This window comes from Apteryx mantelli, chromosome 7 (assembly GCF_036417845.1).
Source record: "Apteryx mantelli isolate bAptMan1 chromosome 7, bAptMan1.hap1, whole genome shotgun sequence".
NCBI classification, from domain to species: domain Eukaryota; kingdom Metazoa; phylum Chordata; class Aves; order Apterygiformes; family Apterygidae; genus Apteryx; species Apteryx mantelli.
This window is the reverse complement of record NC_089984.1, coordinates 28,616,518-28,637,694: the sequence shown is the minus strand read 5'-3', so window position 1 is coordinate 28,637,694 and position 21,177 is coordinate 28,616,518. Positions and strand designations below refer to the sequence as shown.

The 21,177-nt window shown below is 52.6% G+C and overlaps 1 protein-coding gene across 1 annotated transcript in view; it reads right to left on the bottom strand.

Moving 5' to 3' along the window:
• Positions 1-21,177, bottom strand: part of HPSE2 (heparanase 2 (inactive)) — a 129,633-nt gene that overhangs the window by 17,939 nt on the left and 90,517 nt on the right. Inside the window, exons 6-9 of the mRNA XM_067300111.1 lie at positions 16,407-16,454; positions 5,941-6,034; positions 2,525-2,631; positions 1,176-1,290 (exon numbers count right to left, since the gene is read on the bottom strand). Of these exons, the coding sequence (XP_067156212.1) occupies positions 1,176-1,290; positions 2,525-2,631; positions 5,941-6,034; positions 16,407-16,454 (364 nt within the window). The remainder of the gene's footprint in view (positions 1-1,175; positions 1,291-2,524; positions 2,632-5,940; positions 6,035-16,406; positions 16,455-21,177) is intronic.

Genomic DNA, 21,177 nt, shown 5'->3' with positions numbered 1-21,177 from the left:
GTCCAAGACACCTCCCATGTCTTTCCCTGATGTTCAGTGATGCTGTCACATCATGGGGGTGCTCTTTTCCCTGACTGAGTAGGTAGGAGACAAGGGTGAAACGCGGCTCCCTGAGGCTCTGACCCTTTGCAGTCGCTCCCCAAGATCCCAGCACAACGTAAAAATGCAGGTTTTTACTGGCAGGGTTGCCTTACCAAACGCATACCTCTCTGATGCGGCTCCCCTTATGATTCCCAGATCTCCATTACACACTCCCGGACTGGCTGGCAGTGTCTGCCGGGTCGCTGCCCTGGACCGCCCCTGCAAATTCCTTCCAGGGGAGATGCAGAGCACCCCTCCGCTCGGCCAAGTTCTCCACTTACAAGGTGGAGAATTTACTAGACCAAAACAAAAGATGAAAAGGAAACCTGCTACTTTTAAAGCAGTTCTACATACGGTTTCTTTATTAGCACGCTGTGTGCTGGGAGCCCCAGCTGCCCCGGCCTTTTTGAAGCGCAAGGGATGCTGCGGAGCACAGATGAGGATTGCTGTTTTGCGTGAAGCTCTGAGTGACTTTCACTTTGGTTTCTAGAAACCTGCAGGCAGGCGCCGAGGCTCCAGCGTTGCTTGCCCTGGGCCAGCGTGCCACCAGTGATCTGCTGCCCACCTGGTAGTGTGCTCCTGCAACATCCCCCCTCCTCCTGGCTCTAAACTCCTGCTTGGGGCTGCCTCCTGGCCTTGCCCTCGCATATGGCCCCTCCAAGGGCTGTGCTGCATTGGCCCTCATCCACGCTGGCACCTCTTCGGTGGCGTCACCCTCCATCCTGAGCTACCAAGCCCCCGGTACTACTACTCTTGCTTAGATAAAGCTTCAGCTACAGAGGTAATGCTCTCCCATCTGCCTTCAACATGTTGTGTTTGACATTAACTAATGTCTCCTATTAACATTGAAAGAAACAGATCTGGAAAAATTCATTTTCAAGACGAGTTCAAACAGGCCACAAAGAGAAGTGGATTCTCAACTGTGTGCAGGATTGTTTTTGTGGCGAAGCCAAGAGTCTGTGAAACGGGTCAGGGACAAAGGCAGCACATTTTGCTGTGAGCAGGAAAGGGAAAAACCCACCCCCCGCAAGACTAGCAGAGAGAAGGGGCGCACGATCGCCAGTGTGAACACCCGCGCCCCCAGGCAGACCTACCGGCAGAGGGTTGAAGTTCTGGTCCACGAGATGGTTGTGCCCGTGGTCGAGGAAGGACTGCCGCACCACCACGTCGATGCCCTGGCTGGCCAGCAAGCCCAGCGTGTTCAGCCACCTGGAGCCCGGGGAGAGCTGAGTCACGGTGCCACGGGGGGCCACCAGACCCCTGGCACCCGCCTGCCCGAAGCACAGAGGCGCTCGGACCTTGAGCATGCAGGGCCGCTGCTGGCACGCCAGATCTGATAGTGCTCCACAGCGAGTGAGCCAAAGACTTCAAATGGCTTCACGAGCTGGACGTTAAGCAGCTGCTGGCCACCCCTTCCCCTGCCTCAGATTTCCCCGCACCAAACCTGCGTGCCTCCCTCTACAGCCATCCCTGCCCCCTGTGCGTGCCCAGCTTGCACGTCCCCACCGCACGCCTGAGCCCTCCCGCGTGCAGCCCCGGTGTCACCGTCCTGCGCCCCAAGCCTTGTGCGCACCCTTGCTCTCCACAGCCTGCAAGCTCTGCACCCAGGCTGGCTGTTTTACCAAAAAGGGGGCCTGACCATCCCCTCTCTGCACACCCTTTCTCTGCAACATCTTCAACAGTCTCAGCCTGCCACATGCCAGATATCCTCAGGCATGTTCCTACACCTCGTTCCAAAGTGTGGATAATCTTTCTCAATCTTTCATGATTACAGCTAGCTCTGAAGATACGGACTGGGGCTTTGCAGCAGGATTTACGTGCTACTGGGCTGCACCATTAGAAAAGCCCCAGGAATCAGGAATAGTTGTGGTTTCTAAGAAGGGGAGAAAATGGTTTCCAGACCAGAGTCCTGTCAAGCACTTTGCTGGGCCCTGCGTCCTGCAGAGACACAAATGCCCAGCGAGGGAGGGAGGGCCTGAATGTGCCAGAGGAGCTGTGGTTGCAGCCTGAAAGAAAAACTTTGAGTGAGGACGAGGACATGGGCATTGCTGAACCTCCTGAGTGAGGCAGGCTCATCAGGAACACAAGGGCCAAGATCCAGCGCCAACAGCCTCTTTGATCCTGCTTTGATCACACCCCCACTTTCATGCATATGCCCTATGGGGCTGGCAGCAGTCATATCCTTACTCTGCTCCCCTGGCCAGAGACTACATCATCTAGAGAAAAGCAGAGCTGAGGGTAGGTAATATGGATGCTACAGAGAAAATAACAGTGCCCCCGGCTGCTAGTGGTGTACCAAAGCAGTACCCCAGCAGTCGCGGGTGCCAGTGTCTAGGCAGAGAGCTGACCCTCTCCCAGCTGCAGACAGCTGTTTTGTGCAGTTTGCAGCATGCTGCCTGCAGAGCCCATGCAGTTATCGCTCCCGAGCACCAGCGTGACTCACAGGAACCCAGCGGCGTAGGAATCAGAGAGGTTGTTCATGCCTCCAGCTGAGGTAGCTCCAACGCCTTCCAGCCAGATCTTCTTCCCAGGCGTGTATGTGTTCACTACCTGTACGTAAGACAAGAGCAACGAACAGGCTTCACTCCCGTGCCCTGCAACAAGTGCTGCTCATTGCGATCCTCTGGCCTGGGGAGAGCTTGTAGCAGCAGGTGACCTGAGCAACCGCCCAGCTGTGATCCGACCTCCTGCCAAGCATCCCTCCCAGCCCTGCTGTGGAGCGCGATTTTACGAGTCATTCGGATATCACCACTGTGCCACAAGCCCAGGCCTCTCCGACACGCAGGGCCGAGGGTTTCCTGCCTGCGAGCGTGGCTGATGAGGCAGGGCACGTGGCACTTTTTATACCCTTGCAGACCCTGCTTGGCACCAGCTGGTGACCCAGACTGGCACTATACCTGCTGGCAGGGGCTGGCACCTGCCCTTCGTGGAAGAGCTTCTTTCTCCTCAAACTCTTACAAAAATGTGATTTAAAGCCAAGCCAGCCATCTCTTGTTTTGCGCTACATGCTGGGAAGCTGCAGTCCCTGCGCTGCAGGCTTGCGAGGCCGTCCTTCACCAGGGGAGCTCCAGGGCAGCCAGTGCCTGCCTGGCCCTGGTACCGCACAGGGCCCCCTGCCCTGGCATGGCCACTAGCTTGCCCTGACGGTGTCTTGGTGGCAGGACACTGTTCTTCAATCTCTCCTGCCTCTAGCACAAGTCTGCTTTCCATCTTCCGGAGCTGTGGCCAGGGCAGAAAAGCAACAGGGACCCGAGAAGTGCAGAGGTGCCCTAGAGCCACTAGAAGGCACAGCAGGAACCAGAGAAGAGAGCAGTGCAGGTCCCGAGACACTCGCAGAGCCAGCGTGATGCCTGGGCAGGGGCTGCCTTGCCATCTGAGGGGTCCCTGTCACCACTGGGACATGCGTGTCTGAGCACGCTGGCTTGCCCCTTGGCCTCCACCTGAAGGACTCCCATGGACCGCACAAGCCTCTGCAAGAGGCCAGGCGTGACAGGAGGGCTCAGATGGCAGGAGCTGCCCTTTCTCAACGCAAGCAACCCGCGGCGCCACGCGAAGCATCTTCTTCTCTCCGGCTCTCCCACTACTGCCGGCCGGGCTCGGAGCTCCCGCAAGCAGATGTCTGCAAGCCCCGCGGCCCGGGAAGCACTCCGCGCAGCCTGACGGATCCTGCCCCATTAGTGCAGGATGCTGGAATGTGCTGGATGGACTGGGATCCCTCAAAGATGTTAAATACGCCAGCTCTGGGCTGCCTCCCACTCACAGCCTGCGAGAGTCGACATCCCTGCCTGAAGCCCCAGAGGTGTTGGCATCCTGCCTATAATTATCTAAGCCCGCCACCTTCCTCAGTCAGAGAGGAAGCAATAAAACAGGGAAGTGGACAAGCCCAGCTGCTCTAATCAGCCCCGGCAGGATGCACATACTCAAAGCCAAGCTGGAGGCTATTAGCACCCAGCGCTGTGCTTTTGCTCAGCCACACTGGCATTCCCTGGAGGTTTCTCCCCGGGCCCCACAGTGCTGCCAAGGCTTCCGTGCCGCGCAGACCTGCGCTCTGCAGGCGCAATGGCACCACACACCCTCACAGAGGGCACCTACTTGCTACCCGTGACTGGACAAAGTCCAGGGAGTCCTTGTGCCCCTTCCCGCCTGGCCATGCCCACCCCACAGACCATGGTGGGCACGGCAAACGCTTCCTCTGCTGCCCTACTGTGGGTACACTACGGTCCCTCCTTGGCAAGAAGGCGGTGAGCCCTCCACCGTGTCTGCCCTCGGGCAGACCGCATCCTGTCCCCTCACCGGAAGGCGGCTCAACAGCGTCGGTGTGGCTGGCGCTGCTGCTTTTTTCTCAGTTACATCCCTCCGGCAGAATCAAGGCCAGACGGAGCCTCCCTCTTGCCCCCGCGCCGATCCCACCAGCCGCCCTGCAACGCCTTCCAGCGCTGGGAGCATGCGTGGATGATTCCCAGCTTGCGCTAGAGGACTCGGCAAGCGGATGCTCTCCCCCGGTTTTGCTGTGCAGACCCTCACATCCCCTTTCCTGGGGCCTCTTTGGGTTGTTTACTCATCCTACAGTTTCTCCCTGCAGGAATTGCAACAGTAAGACATTGTGGTGACTGGTATGGTACGAAAACCTAGACAAGACAGACAGGCAGATGCATCCTCCAGTCCCTAAAGACTTCCCTGTTTATAGGCGCTCCTTATTTTTTGCGGGACTGACAACTGGGCAGGCTGGGCCGCAGCCCTGACCCCGTATCAGTTGAAGCACGAGGACCCTGAGAAGCCCCCGTTTCCTATGCAGTCGTTACAAGCTCCAGCCTCATCTCCCCGACCGGCAGGAACGGGAATGCTTTCCGAGCGCTGTGCTAGCCAGGCGGTGCTGTAGGCTCCGACACAGCAAGCGAACAACAGCTGGGTTTTATAACACAGTCAAAACATGATCATCAGGGGAAAAAAAAACAGTTGTTCAGAATGATGGTGATTCTGTGCTAGCAAAAATCACCCTGGAATTGCAACGGTCACAATTCTGCAAGTAACATTTTAGGCACTGGTGGAAAGCAGAGCAAGCAGAAGGCCACTGAAAACCTCCTGTGGTTGTCTTCCTCACAAAAGGTGCGTTTGGACCACAGGTGAATGCCAACGTTTCGCCCAATCTGTGCTCAGGTCCTACTCTCTTGGATCATTTTATGGTCACTTGATGGTCGCTCCCATCTCTCCTGCTCTAACATTTTGCGGTATGAAACCTCTCCTGAGCAGGCAAGGCACTGGCAGCACCCTGGCCTGCTTGGTACCTCCTGGTCGCTCCCTCCCCTCCTCTCCTCCTCTGAGGGAGCAGGTTACAGAAAACAGATGCTTTTCATGCTCCCCTCAGGAGCGAAGGGGAGACTCGCAAGAGCGGGCTGCTCTGGAGAGGTTTCACCCAGCTGTGTCCGCACCCTGCCCTGTAGATCCAGCCACCCTGGGGACGTGCCTGCGCTGCCCTCATCCCTGCATGCCTCTGCCACCCCTCCTGCTCTGCTGGAGCCCAGCGACCGGAGCTGCTCTTCTTCCCTCCGGCCCCCCACGGCGTTGCACATCAGGGGCCAGCAGCGGCGCTGCCAGGGCTTTACTTCTGTCCTTGAGAGCATTTGGGAAGGAAGCTGGGATCCCGGCCATCCCCAGCAGTAGGTCTCCTTTCCAAGCTCTCCCATCACACATGTGCTCCTGTGCCTGCAGCACGGTCTGTGCCACCTTTGCATCCCCTGGCCCTGCCAGCTACCCTGCAAGTATGTCCAAGCCCCCGGCGAAGCCGGCCTGGCGGCCGGCCCCCTCAGCAAGCTGGGCGAACCCCGCTCACCCCTCGCCAGACCCTTTGCACTCACGCACTTTCTGGATTTTCCTGATCTGGTCAGAGAGCGTGTCTAACAGGCGCGTTTTCAGGAAGTCCGTCACTTTGGCCACTCGGCCATCAATGTAGTAACTGGAATGAAAATAAGAAGGCAAGAATCAGACAGCTGGGAGTAGCTCTGCCCCAAACCATGTCTTCATGTCCCACTGCTGTCCCAGGCCTCCTCCGCTCAGGGAAAGTCCCTGCTTTACATGGGTCTCCTTGCACCTTCCCCACCTCTGACCCTCTGGCCATGGCTGTGTCTGGCAGATCCTTTCTGTCCATGAGGGCAATGCACAGTGAGACGGACTAAACCTAAACACTGAGCACACACATTGCAGAAGCGCTTGGGAAGCTTTGCCCTTGCTTCATTACCATTGGTGGAAAAGCAATACTGGGAGCAGAACGCAAAAGGCTGGGAGCGAAACGCCACCCTGCAAGGCTTTGCTGGCCATCCCATGTGCTCAACTCACACAGACCCCACAGAAAGGGAACCTCTGACACAGTGTGTGTGGCAGCAGGGCCCGGGCTCAACGACAAGGCAAGTCTTGGCTACTCGAGGTGGGCAGCAGCTCCCCAGGGCAGAGAGGATAGTGGATGCTAAATGCAGCAGCTGTGCAGCGTGAGCCCGGGAGCCAGCGGGCTCCCCTTGCAGGGGCCATGCTCTGTCCTCCAGCTCCCCCAAAGAGCAGCTACCCCCCACAGAGAGCTGACAGCAGCCAGGGCTGCCGAGTGACCCTGGCACAGGGTGCCCTCGGCTCCCACGGGCACGCACACCATGCACCCCGGAGGGTACGTGTGCTGCCTGGCCGCTGCCTGCACAGCCTGCAACACACTGCCAAGAGACTCTTGACTTACCGGCCATACTTATCGCCTGCCTTAGGGGCACCCTACTTTGAAAATGTGGAGAAGCCATTTGCTCCTGGGAGCCAGCATCATTGCTACTGGAAAGACTGCTTTTACGAATGGCAAAACAGATGATACACATCTAATGGGGCTTAAATGAAGGGCCCATTAGCCAAAAGAGGCAGGCCACCGACGCCAAAGAGTAGAAGGATCCCCAGCAGAAAAACAGCCTCTGAGACACTCTGAAAATTGTCTATCTTTGGCCCAGGCAGCACAGGACACACCTGAGATAGGACAAGGGAGGCTGCGGCTGCTCCTGGAGATCATCAGAGCGGCACCACATCCCCAGCCGTGGGGATAACCGCATTGCAGCACACTGAGGAGCAAGCCCTGCTCCCAGCACAACCTGCCCCTTCCTCATTCCTGCTCCCTGCAAAATGTCCACAACCAAATGCCCCCTCGAGAAGCGCCTGTGTCCTGTACCTGCGTTCCCCATTGCCAGTGCTGCAGGGGAAGCCCTGCTCTCGCAGAAATAATTTCTGCCGTGGAAATGCCACAGACCATTTCCCACACAGAGGGCTGACTCCTGCTCTCCATGTGCTTGCTTATATAAAACACGGCTATAGTGCTGCCAATCATAATCTGAATCATCTGTCTCTAAGTGTGGGAGGAAGGCTTTGAAATGCCTGAATACTGTCTCCTGGCTCGAGGACATTAGGTGAAGTTGTCTGTCCCAGAGTCCAAACACCCTATATTTGGAGGTGATCCAGAACGGCTCCTCCTGAAGAAGTGTCTGGGACCGGCAACTCTGACGCCACACAGGGAAGATCGGCATCCCTTGCAGATCTCCCAGAGCGTCTTTCCAGCTGTACAGCGACACCAAGGCTTCTGCTGAAGCACGCACTGACATAACCCAGGAACATCCATCTGGCCGATAAGTAAGTTTTGCAACAGGAACTTTCTGACCCTCTTCCCCCCAAATCTCCAGCGTGTATCAGCCGCTCGACGCAGCAAGTCCTGGAGTGTGCCGGAGCCATCCTGGTGCAGGGTTGCTGTAGGTGGCACAGGAATGACAGCAGCTCCGGGTGGGCTGCCAGGCCTGGCTGCTGCCTCCGATCCCTCTCTGGATCCGCATCCTGCCTGTTCGGCAGCAGCAGAGGAGGCTGGGCTGGTTACCCTGAGTTAACCAGAGCTACACAGACCCTTCTCCCTCTTTAGTGCAGCCATAGGTGCTGGTACGCGCAGGGGGCAGGAGGCCTCAGGAAGGAGGCAGCAAAGCACAATCCCTATAGAATATATACCAGCCCCTTGGGCCCTTTTGGGCGTGCTGGGGTGCAGCAGAGAAATCTCTTTGCTGCTCTCAGAACCAGAGGTTTTCTGCAAGCTGCCCTACCATCTTTGGCACTGGCGCTGGAAAAATAGCCGAGAAAAGAGACTTCCTCACTGCTAATAACATGGAATTTGATACAGAAGAGTCCAGCAAGGCTTTTTCAGCACTGCATGGGCTCGAGGGGGAAACAGATGCTGCTGCAGACAGGTATATATGTCCGGAGGAGAGGGAACGCCAGGCTGCACGCAGCCGGTGCCCCGGCTGTGCAGGGGAAAGGGGGCAGACACCACGGCAGGGTGCCAAGAGCCTGCCACGCGTCCCAGGAGAGCTGGTGGGGTCCATGGCACCCTGGGCCTCTGAGCAGGAAAGGATTTCTAGTTCCTGGGATGGGTGTATGGAAAACAGATCCTCTTCTCTCCTTAAGGCCTGTGCCCTCCAGACAGTCCTGGGGTTTTGCAGGGGGACGAGGGGCACCGTGTACACAGGTGGGAAAAGCAGTACAGAGGAAGACAGGCCCTCAGAAATCCCTTGGTATCCCGGGGTCTGAAAAAAGACAGTTTCACCTTTCCAGAGCTACAGCCTATTTACAGGGGTGATTTCTTTCTAACATGCATCCCGCCTGGGCCCAGTGAGCACTGGAAAGCCCATTGCTGTATCACACTCGCTCCCGGAGACAGGTCTAACACAGACAAAAGACAGAAGGAACGTTTCCTTGTTAAAGGCAGAAAGGCTGTTAGTGAACCGAAAGCAAGCCCAGAACCCATGGCAGCAAGCCCAAAGCCGGAGGGAGAGAAGAGAGCAGCTGTAGTGGTCGTCGTGGCGTATTTGCTTGGGTGCATGAACGCACGTGAGGGCAGGAGCATCCCCAAAGGATGCTGCACGCTAAATCAGGCGCAGTGGAGCGCACAGCACACGTGCAACATTTACAAATGCTCAAAGAGCACTTTTGCTTCTCGCTGCTCCAGTGCACAAATCAGGTAATAGGGTAAATATGCGTGGAGCCGCTCAGGGCTGCAGTGAAAGGTGAGCAATGCCAGGACTAACTGGCCCAGAACAGAAACAAATTACAGGCTCAACTTGCAAATGCCCCAAAACAGAAGTAACTCCTCTGAAAATTCTCTCCCAGGTACAGAGTTCCAGCTGTGGAAACACAGGATCATGCCTATCGGACCTCTGTTTCACTCCAACATTTTGTAAGAAGAGAAAGTAAGAAAGAGAGACTGTCCAGTGTGTCCTTGTTGGCTGTAAGATGCTAAGGGCAGAGATGATCTCCAAGGGGGACTTGGGAAGCGTTCAGAATATCATCAGTTCTTACATAATATTGAATCACTGGCTGCCGAGACGACAACAGATCAGTAAGCAGCAGGCAGTGACGGGGTTTGCAGAGATTACTTTTTAAGACAAAATTACAAAGCAATGGACTCTGGGGATGGCAGATGTTTGGATTTCAGCACAGCACGTAAATGCTGAACAGAAGAGATCTTTTGGACTGGTGTAGACTAAAAGCCCCATCACTTGGGCTGAAAACTGGCTGAAAGGCCATAAAAAGAAGGTTGTATTAACGAGAAAAGTGAAGTTAGAGCTATGTCAGTCAACATATCGTTCCTCCAAAACCACAGGCTTTCTTCAGGGTTCACCTGGTCTGTGCAAACCAATATGATCACAGAGACCAAAATAAACCCTTCAGACACCAAATGCAAGCTGAGGCCTCCTCGTCAGCTCTTCCAAGTGCAAGGTGTGCTCTGACTTGCAGCTCTACTGCAAACAGAGGGGAACATTGCTATTTTAACCAGTAACAGCCCCCAAAGAAGACGACTCTAACTAACTGCTCTCCCCACTGTGCTTGTTTCTCACAAACTAAGAGGAACCAGCGTGGGAAGGTGCTTGCTGTGCTGAGCCAGTTAAGACCCTTCAGAGAACAGAAATGCCTGGGGACAATGCCATGATCATGGTTATTTGACACCTTCATTAACAACCCAGAGAAATGGGGAATGGCACAGGGATGAAAGGCAAAAATAAACATTGTGCTTTAATATCAGGAAATCTCTTTGTTGATAGCGTGTCTCCCACAGCGAGCAAAGAGGGGAACCCCTCAGCTTTGGGTCTTTAAGCAGAGCATGAAGAAAATTACAAGATTTCTCTAAGACCAACAGGGCTCTCTTGCAGATCTGCCTAGGAAGCTCTTAGACATCGATGGGTACTTTCAAAACACCCAAACTGGGAGAGAGAGAAAATGGGATCATCTGCACAAGGCCAGCAAGGAAGAAAAAGACACCGAGGGTTTTGCTGATTTAGTGCCAGGCTATTCAGGAACCAGTAAGTCATTTCCAGCTCTAGATTTTGTAATCGAGATTCAGGCACTTCCTGTTGAAAACTTCAACCATCAGTAAAGGAAATATAGAAATCTACGCAAGACTCACGCAAGTGACAGTTCTTCAAAGCAGGAGAAGGGATTGTTAGGCATGGATTATTCCCAGGAGCAAAGACTGCAGCTTTTCTGATATATACAATGACTCAGTGCACTTGACATAAAAAAACTTCTAACAGTCACATCTCTCCAACCTCCAAAAAAGCCAGCAGCAGCTGCAGAGAGCTCCCACGCTGACAAGCATGTCCCCAAGCAGCAGTGCAGCGCACAGGGCCCAAAGGGCAGCTGCTTCCTCCTCTCCCGATACCTACGAGGTCTCAGTGCCAAAGCAGACAAGTGGCCAAGCTCTGCTCAGCCCAGGCCAGAGTCGCTGGGCAGCTGCGGCTCTGCAGAGGGGTAGGGGAGTCCCTCCCTCACCAGCTCCCTTGCTTGACTTCACAAGCAGTGGGAGGCCATGGCAAGTGTGCGGTGACCTGGTGGCAGGAGTTGGAGTGCTAGCTGGGGCCAGCAAGGTCTATGGTGAATCTCACGTCAGACAGAAAGGAATTATTTTTAGCACAGGGCATTTAGCTCAGGGACAAGCTATCCTGCTCCAGCATGGGCTGACAGACCTTCCAGGGGGCTCTGAATATAATGCAGCAGCAGAGCTGGCCCTGAAGCCTAGGAAATATCAACATGCCCATCACAGGCACAGATCGTGCAGTTTCTCTTGATATGGGAGGTGCTGGATATGGGCAATTGCACGCAGATCTGACTCAGTGTCCCCCAGTTTGATGCCGCTATCTCTAGATAGACAATGTGCAGAAACACAAGAAGAGCCAACCAAGGGAAAGGGGGATCTAGCCAAAGTCTAGATGAGACACACATCTCAGAGGAAAGGCCACGCACAGCCACTCCAGGTGTCCTGAGGAACAGCATACTACACAAAGTTGTGAGGCCAGGTCTCCTCCTCCCACTTGCAGAGCAAGGGATACCCCACTTCTAAAAAAACCCCATTGGAATATGCATTAGGAAACCCATGACAGGATCAGTGCATTTTGCAAAGAGAGGTATCACTGTGTCACTTCATAGGTGGGCAAGTCAGAGCACAGGGAAGGGAGAGGGCTCATCCAAGGCTTGGCAGAGATTTGTAGCAGTGCTAGGAAATGCAGCAGCCCAAATCCCAGTCTCCATCTCTAGCTGGGTCTGTAGCACAAGACTTGAGGCACAAAGGCAAGAGCTGGAATCGGTACATCAAAAAAGCCGCTGCAGAGGATCTACTTACATAGGGCTGAGCACAGCTCCCAGCCAGAAATGCCCTTGTCCTTGGGCAGGCTCCAAGGCCAAGGCACACACAGCAACTTAGCAGCACTTAAAGATGGGCAGTGCCAGGCTCCCAGGCTCCTGGCTTCATGTCCCTGTACTGTCACCTCTAGATCTTGTGTTACTTTTGCAATGCTTTTCTGGAAAGATCCATAATTTGCTACGTGTGACCATGAGCATCGTACCATACTTAATGAAGGCAGTGCACTGGCTCCTGGGCAGCTGGTTTCATTTACTTCCCCTTTCATTTTAAAGAGGAACCTTTGCCCCTATTATCTGACCTCTTCTTCTGTTGCAGTTAATTACATTAAAGCCAACTTCCCAAAGCTCAGGAATTTCCGGATCTACTTTGTTGCCTGCTGCTACAGGGAGAGTCTGCTTGGAATTAGGGCAGCCGCCTGCCGGGGACGCGGCGCGAGGCAGATCCCCTCTGTCAGCGTGACACCCGGCGGCTGTCACAGCTGTGAAACTGAGACACCTCTGCCTGCAGAGCTGGCCCCAATCCCTGAGCATCTTCCCAAAGAGAGGGGGCAACCCGCGGCTGCAGTACCGGACACAGGGCACCCCTGCTCCTCCCTGGAGGAAAGAGGCAGGATGCTCCCTGCTCCCCTGGGAGAGACCAGTGGGCATGGCGGAGTGACACTGCCCACCTCTGGTCCTCAGGGCACGGGGAAGAGGCATGCAGGCTGTAGCAGGCAGGACGGGCTGCCCTGAATTGAGCAGATACAGGAATATTTAGCGTTTCCCATTGACTTGTTTTATTTCTGTCCATGAAACAAACTCCTAAATTACCAGTTCTTGTCAGGGAGCTCCTCTGTGCCCAGGCATGCAGGCTACAACAAATAAATGCACTAATAAATACGAATGGCCAGGAGCTGGTCTCTGCCCTTAATGGCACAGCTCACACCCATGCCTCGCTCTCCCCCAAAACGGGGTGCCTCCGCCTAACCTGCCTGTGGGAACTGTTCCTGGCCCCTTCCATCCCCCCAGCCGTGCACAGGCATCACCTAGGACTGTGCTGGTGGCCAGGGCCACCACTCTGCCAGGGCCTGTACTCATCATCAGGCAGCGCAGACGACCAGCAGCGCGCAAAACCATGGCCTGGCATGGTTTATCTACTACTGGAGACTGGCTACTGATTTTTTCATGAAACCCTGTCATCTGGGCACAACCTCAGAAGACACTGCACTTTGAGCACAGTGTCTCCGTGCCCTTGGTATGCACTTCAGCATGTGCGCGCACACCGGCCAGCTCTCTTTGGCACTTTGGGGAAATCTGCCCCCTACTTAAGAGAGGGGCACAGAGACCACTGCCTCGTGAGCGTCTCCACCTGGACCTTTGGCATGTCTGGGCCAGAAGAGGCGTCATCCAAACCAAACCAAACCAAACCCAGCAAAAGCACTTTGAGCAGCATCCCACGTGTGCCCATGTAGCATTGCACAAGGATTTGCCCATAAAACTCGACAAACTCAGAGTTCCGTGCAACCCTTCGGAGGGAAACGAGCAATACAAACTAAGAGCATGCACAGGAATGGGACCAAGGCACAGCTGCTGGTTAAAGTAGGCAGCAGATCTTCAGCATGTGCAAGGACACCAAGCTTGGGAGCAAAGCTGGAGAAAAGATATGGCTGTGGGAAGATTTCTGAGCAGTGGAAACCCGCATCCAAAGACTGAGGGGGTCCACAATAAACTGAGCATTCACTCATAACCAAACATAACAAACAGACTAAATGATGAGGGAAATGCCAAAACTTTCCGAGCCACTGTCAGTCCTACCTGCCACACCCTCTTTTAGTGGAAATTCCCTGAACATTTCTAAGCCATTCACACATCCTTACCAGCAACACATTACTTCTGAAGAGGGAGGCACACATGCTGAGTTACATATGTAAGTGAAACCATACTAGGAGAGGCTGGCAAGCCTGCTTATTTACACCCCATGTCACTTCTCTATCAGATATATTTCAGACAAGAGGGAACAGTTGTGCATTTTCACGCAGAGAATAGGGATCCCTGCAAAGTATTCCCTTCTCAATTCCTTTTCTGGATCAAGCACAACCTTTTCAAAGGAATAACAGTTTTGACAAATTTATAACCAATATCCCAGGAGAACACTAAGGGTTTGGAACAGAAACGTTCATACTTGAAGTTAGACAGCAGTTTAGTTTCCTGCTAATAATTTTCTTCTTGGATACAAAGGAACTTGTTTTGTTTTGTTTTGTTGTTTGGAGCAGAGGGATGAGACACTGTTTTGACATTTATTCACAAACAGTACAGAAGCCCAGACTGGAGCGGTGGCCATTGCCAGTCCTCACAAATGCATACGGGTACGACCCTCCAGCACCGGAGACCTGGGCTGGGGGAGAAGCGGCTCGGACACTTCAGTGGAAATGATTCAACAAGCAGCTCCTCAGCTCGGCTGTCCCTCATGGGGGGCTGCATGCGGCCTTTCGACTCGCAGCACTGCTTCGGCACAGCCGCTCCACACCAGAGCACTTTCCACTGATCCCATAACAAAAGGTTTCAAAGCAGCCGTGCGGTGCAGTTTCCCTGCGCGCTAAGACGAAATTCCATGTATGAAGTCTGGAAGTTTGTTCCTTCAACTCTTCCAAGGGCTTGGCCCAGTGATCAAGCCCTGTTTCAGAAAGCAAATTCCTGGACTAAGTAAATGCGATCAGCACATCGTGTAATCATGAAAAGCAAGTTCCCAGCTGAGACATAGATCATCATTGCACAGCATGAGCCTGTAAGTAACACAAATCCCGCTCCAAACGCTCTGCTACCCCGCTGCCCCTTCTGCACCAGACTGCTGCTGCCTGGCGGGGAAGCCTTAAGAGCCAAAAGCGCAGACAAGCAGCGCTGCGGCACGACACAGCAAGGCAAGCTGTGCTCCCCGAGGAACGGGACTTGATCAATACCAGTCGTGTCTGGTGCTGCAAACCACTCTGAGATGCAGACAGTTGCTTTTGCAGGAGTCTCCAAGGTTAACATGCCAACACCACACTTGTGAGAAAACCTCACATCTTAAAAGCCACTGAGCTCTTTCATTTGCAGGTCTCCAGATGGGCTTTACGAGAGGAAGTATGGTCTGGAGTCCCCGTATCCAGGACTTACACCATGACCAGCAATTCAAGTGCTGGAGAGAGCCAGCGCTGCTGCACGGAGGCGATGAGGGTGCCTGGCTGCGTGGATGGAGGTGGCAGAGGCCTGAATACACCACCCTGCTAAGCTTTAGGAAAGCAACCTGAGCACCCCAGGAACGGTCCCTGCAAAGTACCAGCTTAGCACACGCAAGCCCACCTGGGACCTGAGACCCCTGCTCCTGTGCCCAAGGCTGGCACATGGCTTGGGTGGTCTAATCCAGCATCAGAGCAAATACACCCATTTGTTCAGGCGACCAGGAGCCTCACTGTGGATTTTGCTCCAAAGAATGCCTGCCTCTGAAATGTGTCCTCTCTGCGGCAGGAGAGAGCCCTGCCTGCCCCAGAAGTCCTTTCTATCAATTTTGGCAGCTGCCGCTGTGCCTGCACACCACCTCACCTTCGTGCCGGCATTTGCATACCCACTGCAGACGGCCCCAGCACGGGGAGGGAAACTGAGATATGCCCACTGTATGTAAACTGGGGCAGTTGGGAAAAATGGGAGGAGAAAGTACATTTGAGGATTTTCACCAAAACAAGAAATCCGTTCCCTTCACCTTGTTCTTGTCACACTCATGCTCCAGCCCAGAGCTTGCTTTGCCTCTTCTGAATCACAGCACACCTTGTCTTTCAGGGCAGGTGGTGAGAGCAATGGTGCCCTTTGGCTCAGGTATCGCTGGGAAGATGGGACTACAAAAGGTCAGCTCCAGCATTTACTAGGATGCATGAACACTTCCTAAGCCTCCCTGTTAACACATAGGAACCAGGGGGAAAAATCAGATATGAGCATCCCTCTGACAGCCCCAGCCTTGCCTGGATCTCGGATGTCTACTCCCTGTTTCTGTCCACATCTGCTCCTGGGACTCCATCTGCAGCACAGGACGGCAGCTTCTCTATGGACGTACTAGACCCTTGCAAACTGGGGTGGGGACAGAGACAGTTATGCATTTACCTTTGGTCTAAGCCTCTATTTCTCTGGGCTAAAGCAGCTTAGCTTCAGGCCAGTGGTCGCAGGGAAACCACAGTCAGGGGTGAAAGGAGAACCACAGACACAGCAGGACTTTCAGGTTGTCCCACAGATCCGTCACACGTGACCTTCTGCTTCCCTGTCCTCACCACCCTCACCGACACCGAGGGCTGCCAGCCCTCCTGGCTGGATGGGAGATTTCAGCGCTCAGGAGCAAGGCTCTCGGTTCCAGCAATTTGACAGGCCAGGCATGCATGCAGCAATATTTTTAGCCCCGTCTCAGTTGCAGTGGGCAAGGTTAGCACATCCCCTCCTGATGTATTTGTTAAAGAGTCTCTCAAGGGAGGAGCAGAGCCTCTTTTACCTATTTAAATGCAGCACAAGGACAGAGGAGGCGGCTTGCAGAAGTCCCCCCTTTCACACCCCGACAGCGCATTAGCTCCGCTCCAAACATTGTCTTATCGCTGCACAGCCGTTGGTGTTGGAAAGTAGAAGGAAGGGTGAATACCTACTGTTGCCAGGTAACAGCATCCACCGTGCTGCCAGCCACTTTCATGAACCTATGGGAAACAGAGGAAGAAACCATATAAGCCCAGTGTTGTCACAGGTGTCCGTAAGCACAAGGGAGGGCCTAAAGCAACCGATGCCTGTCGTAAGCCGCAGGACAGCAAAGACGGTCACCATGCTCATAGTATTGTCAGAGCCTTTCTAACTAAACCTTCGTATCCTTAAATGGAAGGAATAAATTGTAATTAATACAAGTGCTCATAGCAAGCACAGCCGAAAATAGGGGAGAGAAATCCAGCTCTGAGCTGGTGAGGACAGTTCTCTGAGCACAACTACATTTCAGGGACAAGATCCTGGGGTAGGTACTTCGTTCTATGAAAGCAACAACTCAACTCTTAATATCAGTCAAATAAAAAAACTTAAATGTCCATTTGAAAAGGAGGCATTTAAGTGTATTTAAGTTGTAGAACTCTTTTTTGCCTGGACTCAAAAAGGGATTGGAAAGATTCACAGCGAAAAAATACAGCAAAGCTTTTAGATGCAAAGATGCTACTTGTAGCTCAGAAAGCCTCTGAACATTAGGGGGTGGGAGAAGGCTGGACAAATATTGTGGCACGCATGCCTTGTTCTGGTGCTCTTTCCTGGGTATTGGGTGTTAGGAGATTGATGGGATTCTGACTGGGGTGGTCAGAATGGTCTGACCCTTTTGGTCTGACCCATTCTTACGAATAACCACAGCACTTCCATACACAAAGTTAGTGAGTTGTGTATATGTGTTAGTCTCCCAAAAGCTTGTGACCCAACTGTCTGAAAGAAAATACACCTCCTCCAGAGATCCACTTTTTGAGTTAGAACTGAGGGTACACAAGTGTATCTGCTTCCACCGCTGATACCAAAAGCAAAGCAATTCTTAATCTTGGGGACCATGTGCAACCATCACAACCGCAGCCTCTGGCACAGGCTTGCTGCCATCCAAGACAGTCCCTCCATGGCTCCCTGGCCCAGCAATTCAAACCACACACTGGAAAACTAAAACTTACACAAGGAAGCACAAACAGTTGCTATATCCTCACAGACACTTAGGAACACAGATCTAAAACAGAGATACACATCAACTGCACTGGCATGCTTTCTTTGTTCAGTAGTGTAACATGCACAGCGTAGCTGACGTTGCATTTTAGATGTTATAAAGTATGCGTGTGACAGGAGCCGCTGGTTTGATCAAGTGAACATGATGAGAAAGAAATCGATGCTGTACTGTCTCTGGCTACCCTTCAATGCACGGAGACCGTGAGATGGCAACACTAATCACACAGTTGTCATGACTCCGCTGAGCGCTGCACCAGGGTGCAAGGACAAGAGTGGCACTGATGGGAACGTGCTGCCCTGAAGGAGAAGAGCTGCAGCTCCTGCAACCCCCCCCCCCCCCACACACACACAGATAGGCAGGTGACCAAGTGCCTAAGGACCGAGCTTGCTTTAAATCAGGAATATGGTCTTCCTCAAGGATGAGAGGAGAGGGACAGACACTCCAGAGGAGACGGTGCCTTGGCCCATCTCTCTGCTGTGGCCTGCAGCCTCCTCCGCCTGCAGCACTGACGCTGCTGTGGCAACAGGAGGGAAGGTTTGTACGGACAGGAGATACCTTTTCTCAGACCAGCTGGTGTGGTAGGGAAGAGCCGCACACTTTCAGGCACACAAGCCTCTAATCAGGTCTGAAACAAGAGCAGCAAACTTCAAGCTATATATAGCTTGGAAACAATCATTATGACTTCAAATTAATGATGATGGTCAATTATAGACTGGGACAAAAGGGCAGTTGGACCCTGTGAAGCATAAGAGGACACTGGCAAAGGCAGAGGTAATAAATCCCTGAGGACAGAGAGGAAGAGATGCAATTAGAAATGGAAAAACAATAATATGCTGTAAAAAGCAGTAGCCCTGATGAATCTCCACGATTCTGATGCTCAGCAGTGCTATGAATTTCAGTTCCCAGGCTCATCTTTCAAAAATGCTCTGTTTCTCTCTTGAGGGTTGGGACTGGGAGGCCAGCGACAGAGGGGTGGTTTTGTGAAAGGTCCTTCGCCAGCCGCAGACTGTGAGGAGAGCATCCTGGTCAGCCTTGCTGGAGGCGGTATGGGAGCGGGGACTGGCACTAGTGGGACACCTGCAGCTCTCCAGCGCATGCCGCCAATGCCCGGACTGCTGGGTCAAGCCTTTGGCCTTACCCGTGGCACTACCGCAGCTGTGTCCCACAGTCCTGGGGTGGGCTTGAGCGCTTTGTCTTGGGGTTTCCCTCTAAGTCTCTCTGTGCCGCAGCTCCCAGAGGGAGAGGTGCAAATTCTGCATGACTTGCACAGATCATCATAAATATTGCTATGGAGAGTGCACCTGGTGAGGCTGCTCTTCTACAAAACTAGATATGCAGAAACATCCCAAATGGATCAAAAAACCCAACTCCCAGGCTTAAAATACTCAATACAGGGATTACTGGCTAACATATAGCACACAAAGTGTAAGAGAGTGAACTAATGAGCTCTTGAATTAAACTGAAATTATGAATACAGTCTATATATTGCAACTGGGCATGAAGATTACCCCAGACTGCTTTCTAACCTCAGATGCTTTATATTCTGCCCGCAAAATAAGCATCTTGGACTTTTTTTATCCATCTCTTTAAGCTCCAGCTTGGCACTCCCCACCCGCAGTCCAAAACTGTGAGAATGCTGATCTAAGAGGAAGAAGTTTTCTGGCTTTCCTAGCTATTTTCCACAGTGCCTACAGCACTGCTGAAAACACACGCAACTACACAAGTCTTTGAACAAGGGCTGAAGAGCAAAGCAAATCCTTGGTATAACCTCCAGCACCCTGGAGCAACGGCAGCAGTACACCTGCCTGTCCCGTATCCTATGCCTCTAGGAAGTTAACTGCCCCGTTGCTAAAAGACTCCTATGAAAATGTTGTTCAAGAACACAGGCATCACTTAGGCAGTATTAAGCAGGCCGAGAGCAGTAAAGGCAAGGCCCTGGCTTGCTTCATTTTCTTCTATTGTCCCTGTAAGACTGAAATAAATAAGTTAGATCTGGTCATTTTCAAATTTTACCATAAAAGATCATATCTAGCTCAAATTTTCATTTCTGTGTTTGTTTTTTTTTCTTTTGCCTTAACTGAAATTTTTGCAAAATAAAGTTCAAAAGTTCCTGGCAAAACTTCAGGTTCAGCCTGGAATGATGGAGTTGTGCCTGGAACATCCCAGAAAACATGGGCAATGGTCTCTACCCTCCAAAGGGGACCTAGATCACTTCAATATCCAGCAAGTGGTACTATAAGAATAAGAGATGAAAGCTCAGGGCAGGTGGAGACTACAGTGACGCACAGGTATTTGAATATCCTTAGCTCAGGAATACAGATGTTTTTAATCCCTTTATTCATGTAGCACCTGCACTGCTTGAACCACAGATTTTAAGGCCAGTGAAGATCAATATGGTCCTGCTGTCTGACCAGCGCTGGCACATTTTTATCTGGGATTTCCTGGACTGCATGATGTACATGCATGCAGTGCAGCACAGGCAGAGTAAACCAGACGCTTCCGGGAAGAATCAGATCCCCTGCACATGTGCTGCACAGATGGTCCACGCTGGTGCAGTAAATCTGACATTTTCCTATACATTGGCCTTACTCTGTGAGCACCAATCAATTATGCAGTGCATCTGCAGTAAATTCCACACCCTCTGAGCAGTGGGACAAGCTCAGCCTGTGCTGTGCAGGCATTGTGTACAAATACCGTAGCAATGCCCTGCAATTCAGATGCATGGCCGCCCCGGGGGTGCTCCCATTCAGTATCCCTGGCTGGACTTGCATGTATCTGAAATCCGGGCAAATTCAATAGTCCTCGAATTCTGATGGGGCAGAATTGCCAGGTGGAAAACTAAAACATGTCAGGGGTTGTGTGAAGGAGCAGGAGCCCTGAGCAGTGACTTTGTGGTACAGGAGATTAGACAAAGACCCTGAGTTGAGATCTGTCCACCTCCTTACCTGTGTGGCAGCACCCCATTGCCAACATTATTGCTTGTGGGGTCATGTCCTGAACTAGAACTGAGGCCTGACTTTGCTTTTAAATAAGCACAGAGAAAAATGCATTTTAAAATTGGATCAGTCATCCAAAGCAGAACATAGTCCAGCCCAAAAAAATGGTAACACTGGTGTGATGCATGGGACAGCACCCCACAGGTCAGGAGCTAGCTATGGAAGAGATAGACAGGAAGGCTGGAACAACACAAGACCGTACTGGCACCAAAAACTGTACATGGTGAAACCGTGGCTCAAATTTGACCTCTCCCAAGCCTGCCAAAGAGTCTCCAAAGAGTCACATCCCTCAAGACCGTAACTTTCATTTGAGTGTGGGCACGTCTCTGAAATAGATCTCTTGTCCTGATTCAATGCTTGCTAGTCATGGAGCATCTACTGTAACCTTAAGCAAATTGCTCCCATGGTTAATTAGCCTCCAAGTATGTTATTTCTCATCCGAATGTGTCTGGCTTCAGCTTCCAGCCACTGGAACTTCCTAGGCTCATTCCTGATACATTAAAGAGCCATCTGCATTTGGAAATCTCTTTCCCATGAAGGTAACGGCAGACTGTCGTCCTTTAAATAAAATAAAAAAAAGTGATCCTGTAACAAAGAACGCAGCTGCACAAGGGAGACAAATTACCATCACGCAGGCTCCCAGATGGTTTAGCATTGTCTAACTTCTGGGTGCTGGACTTCACAAACATG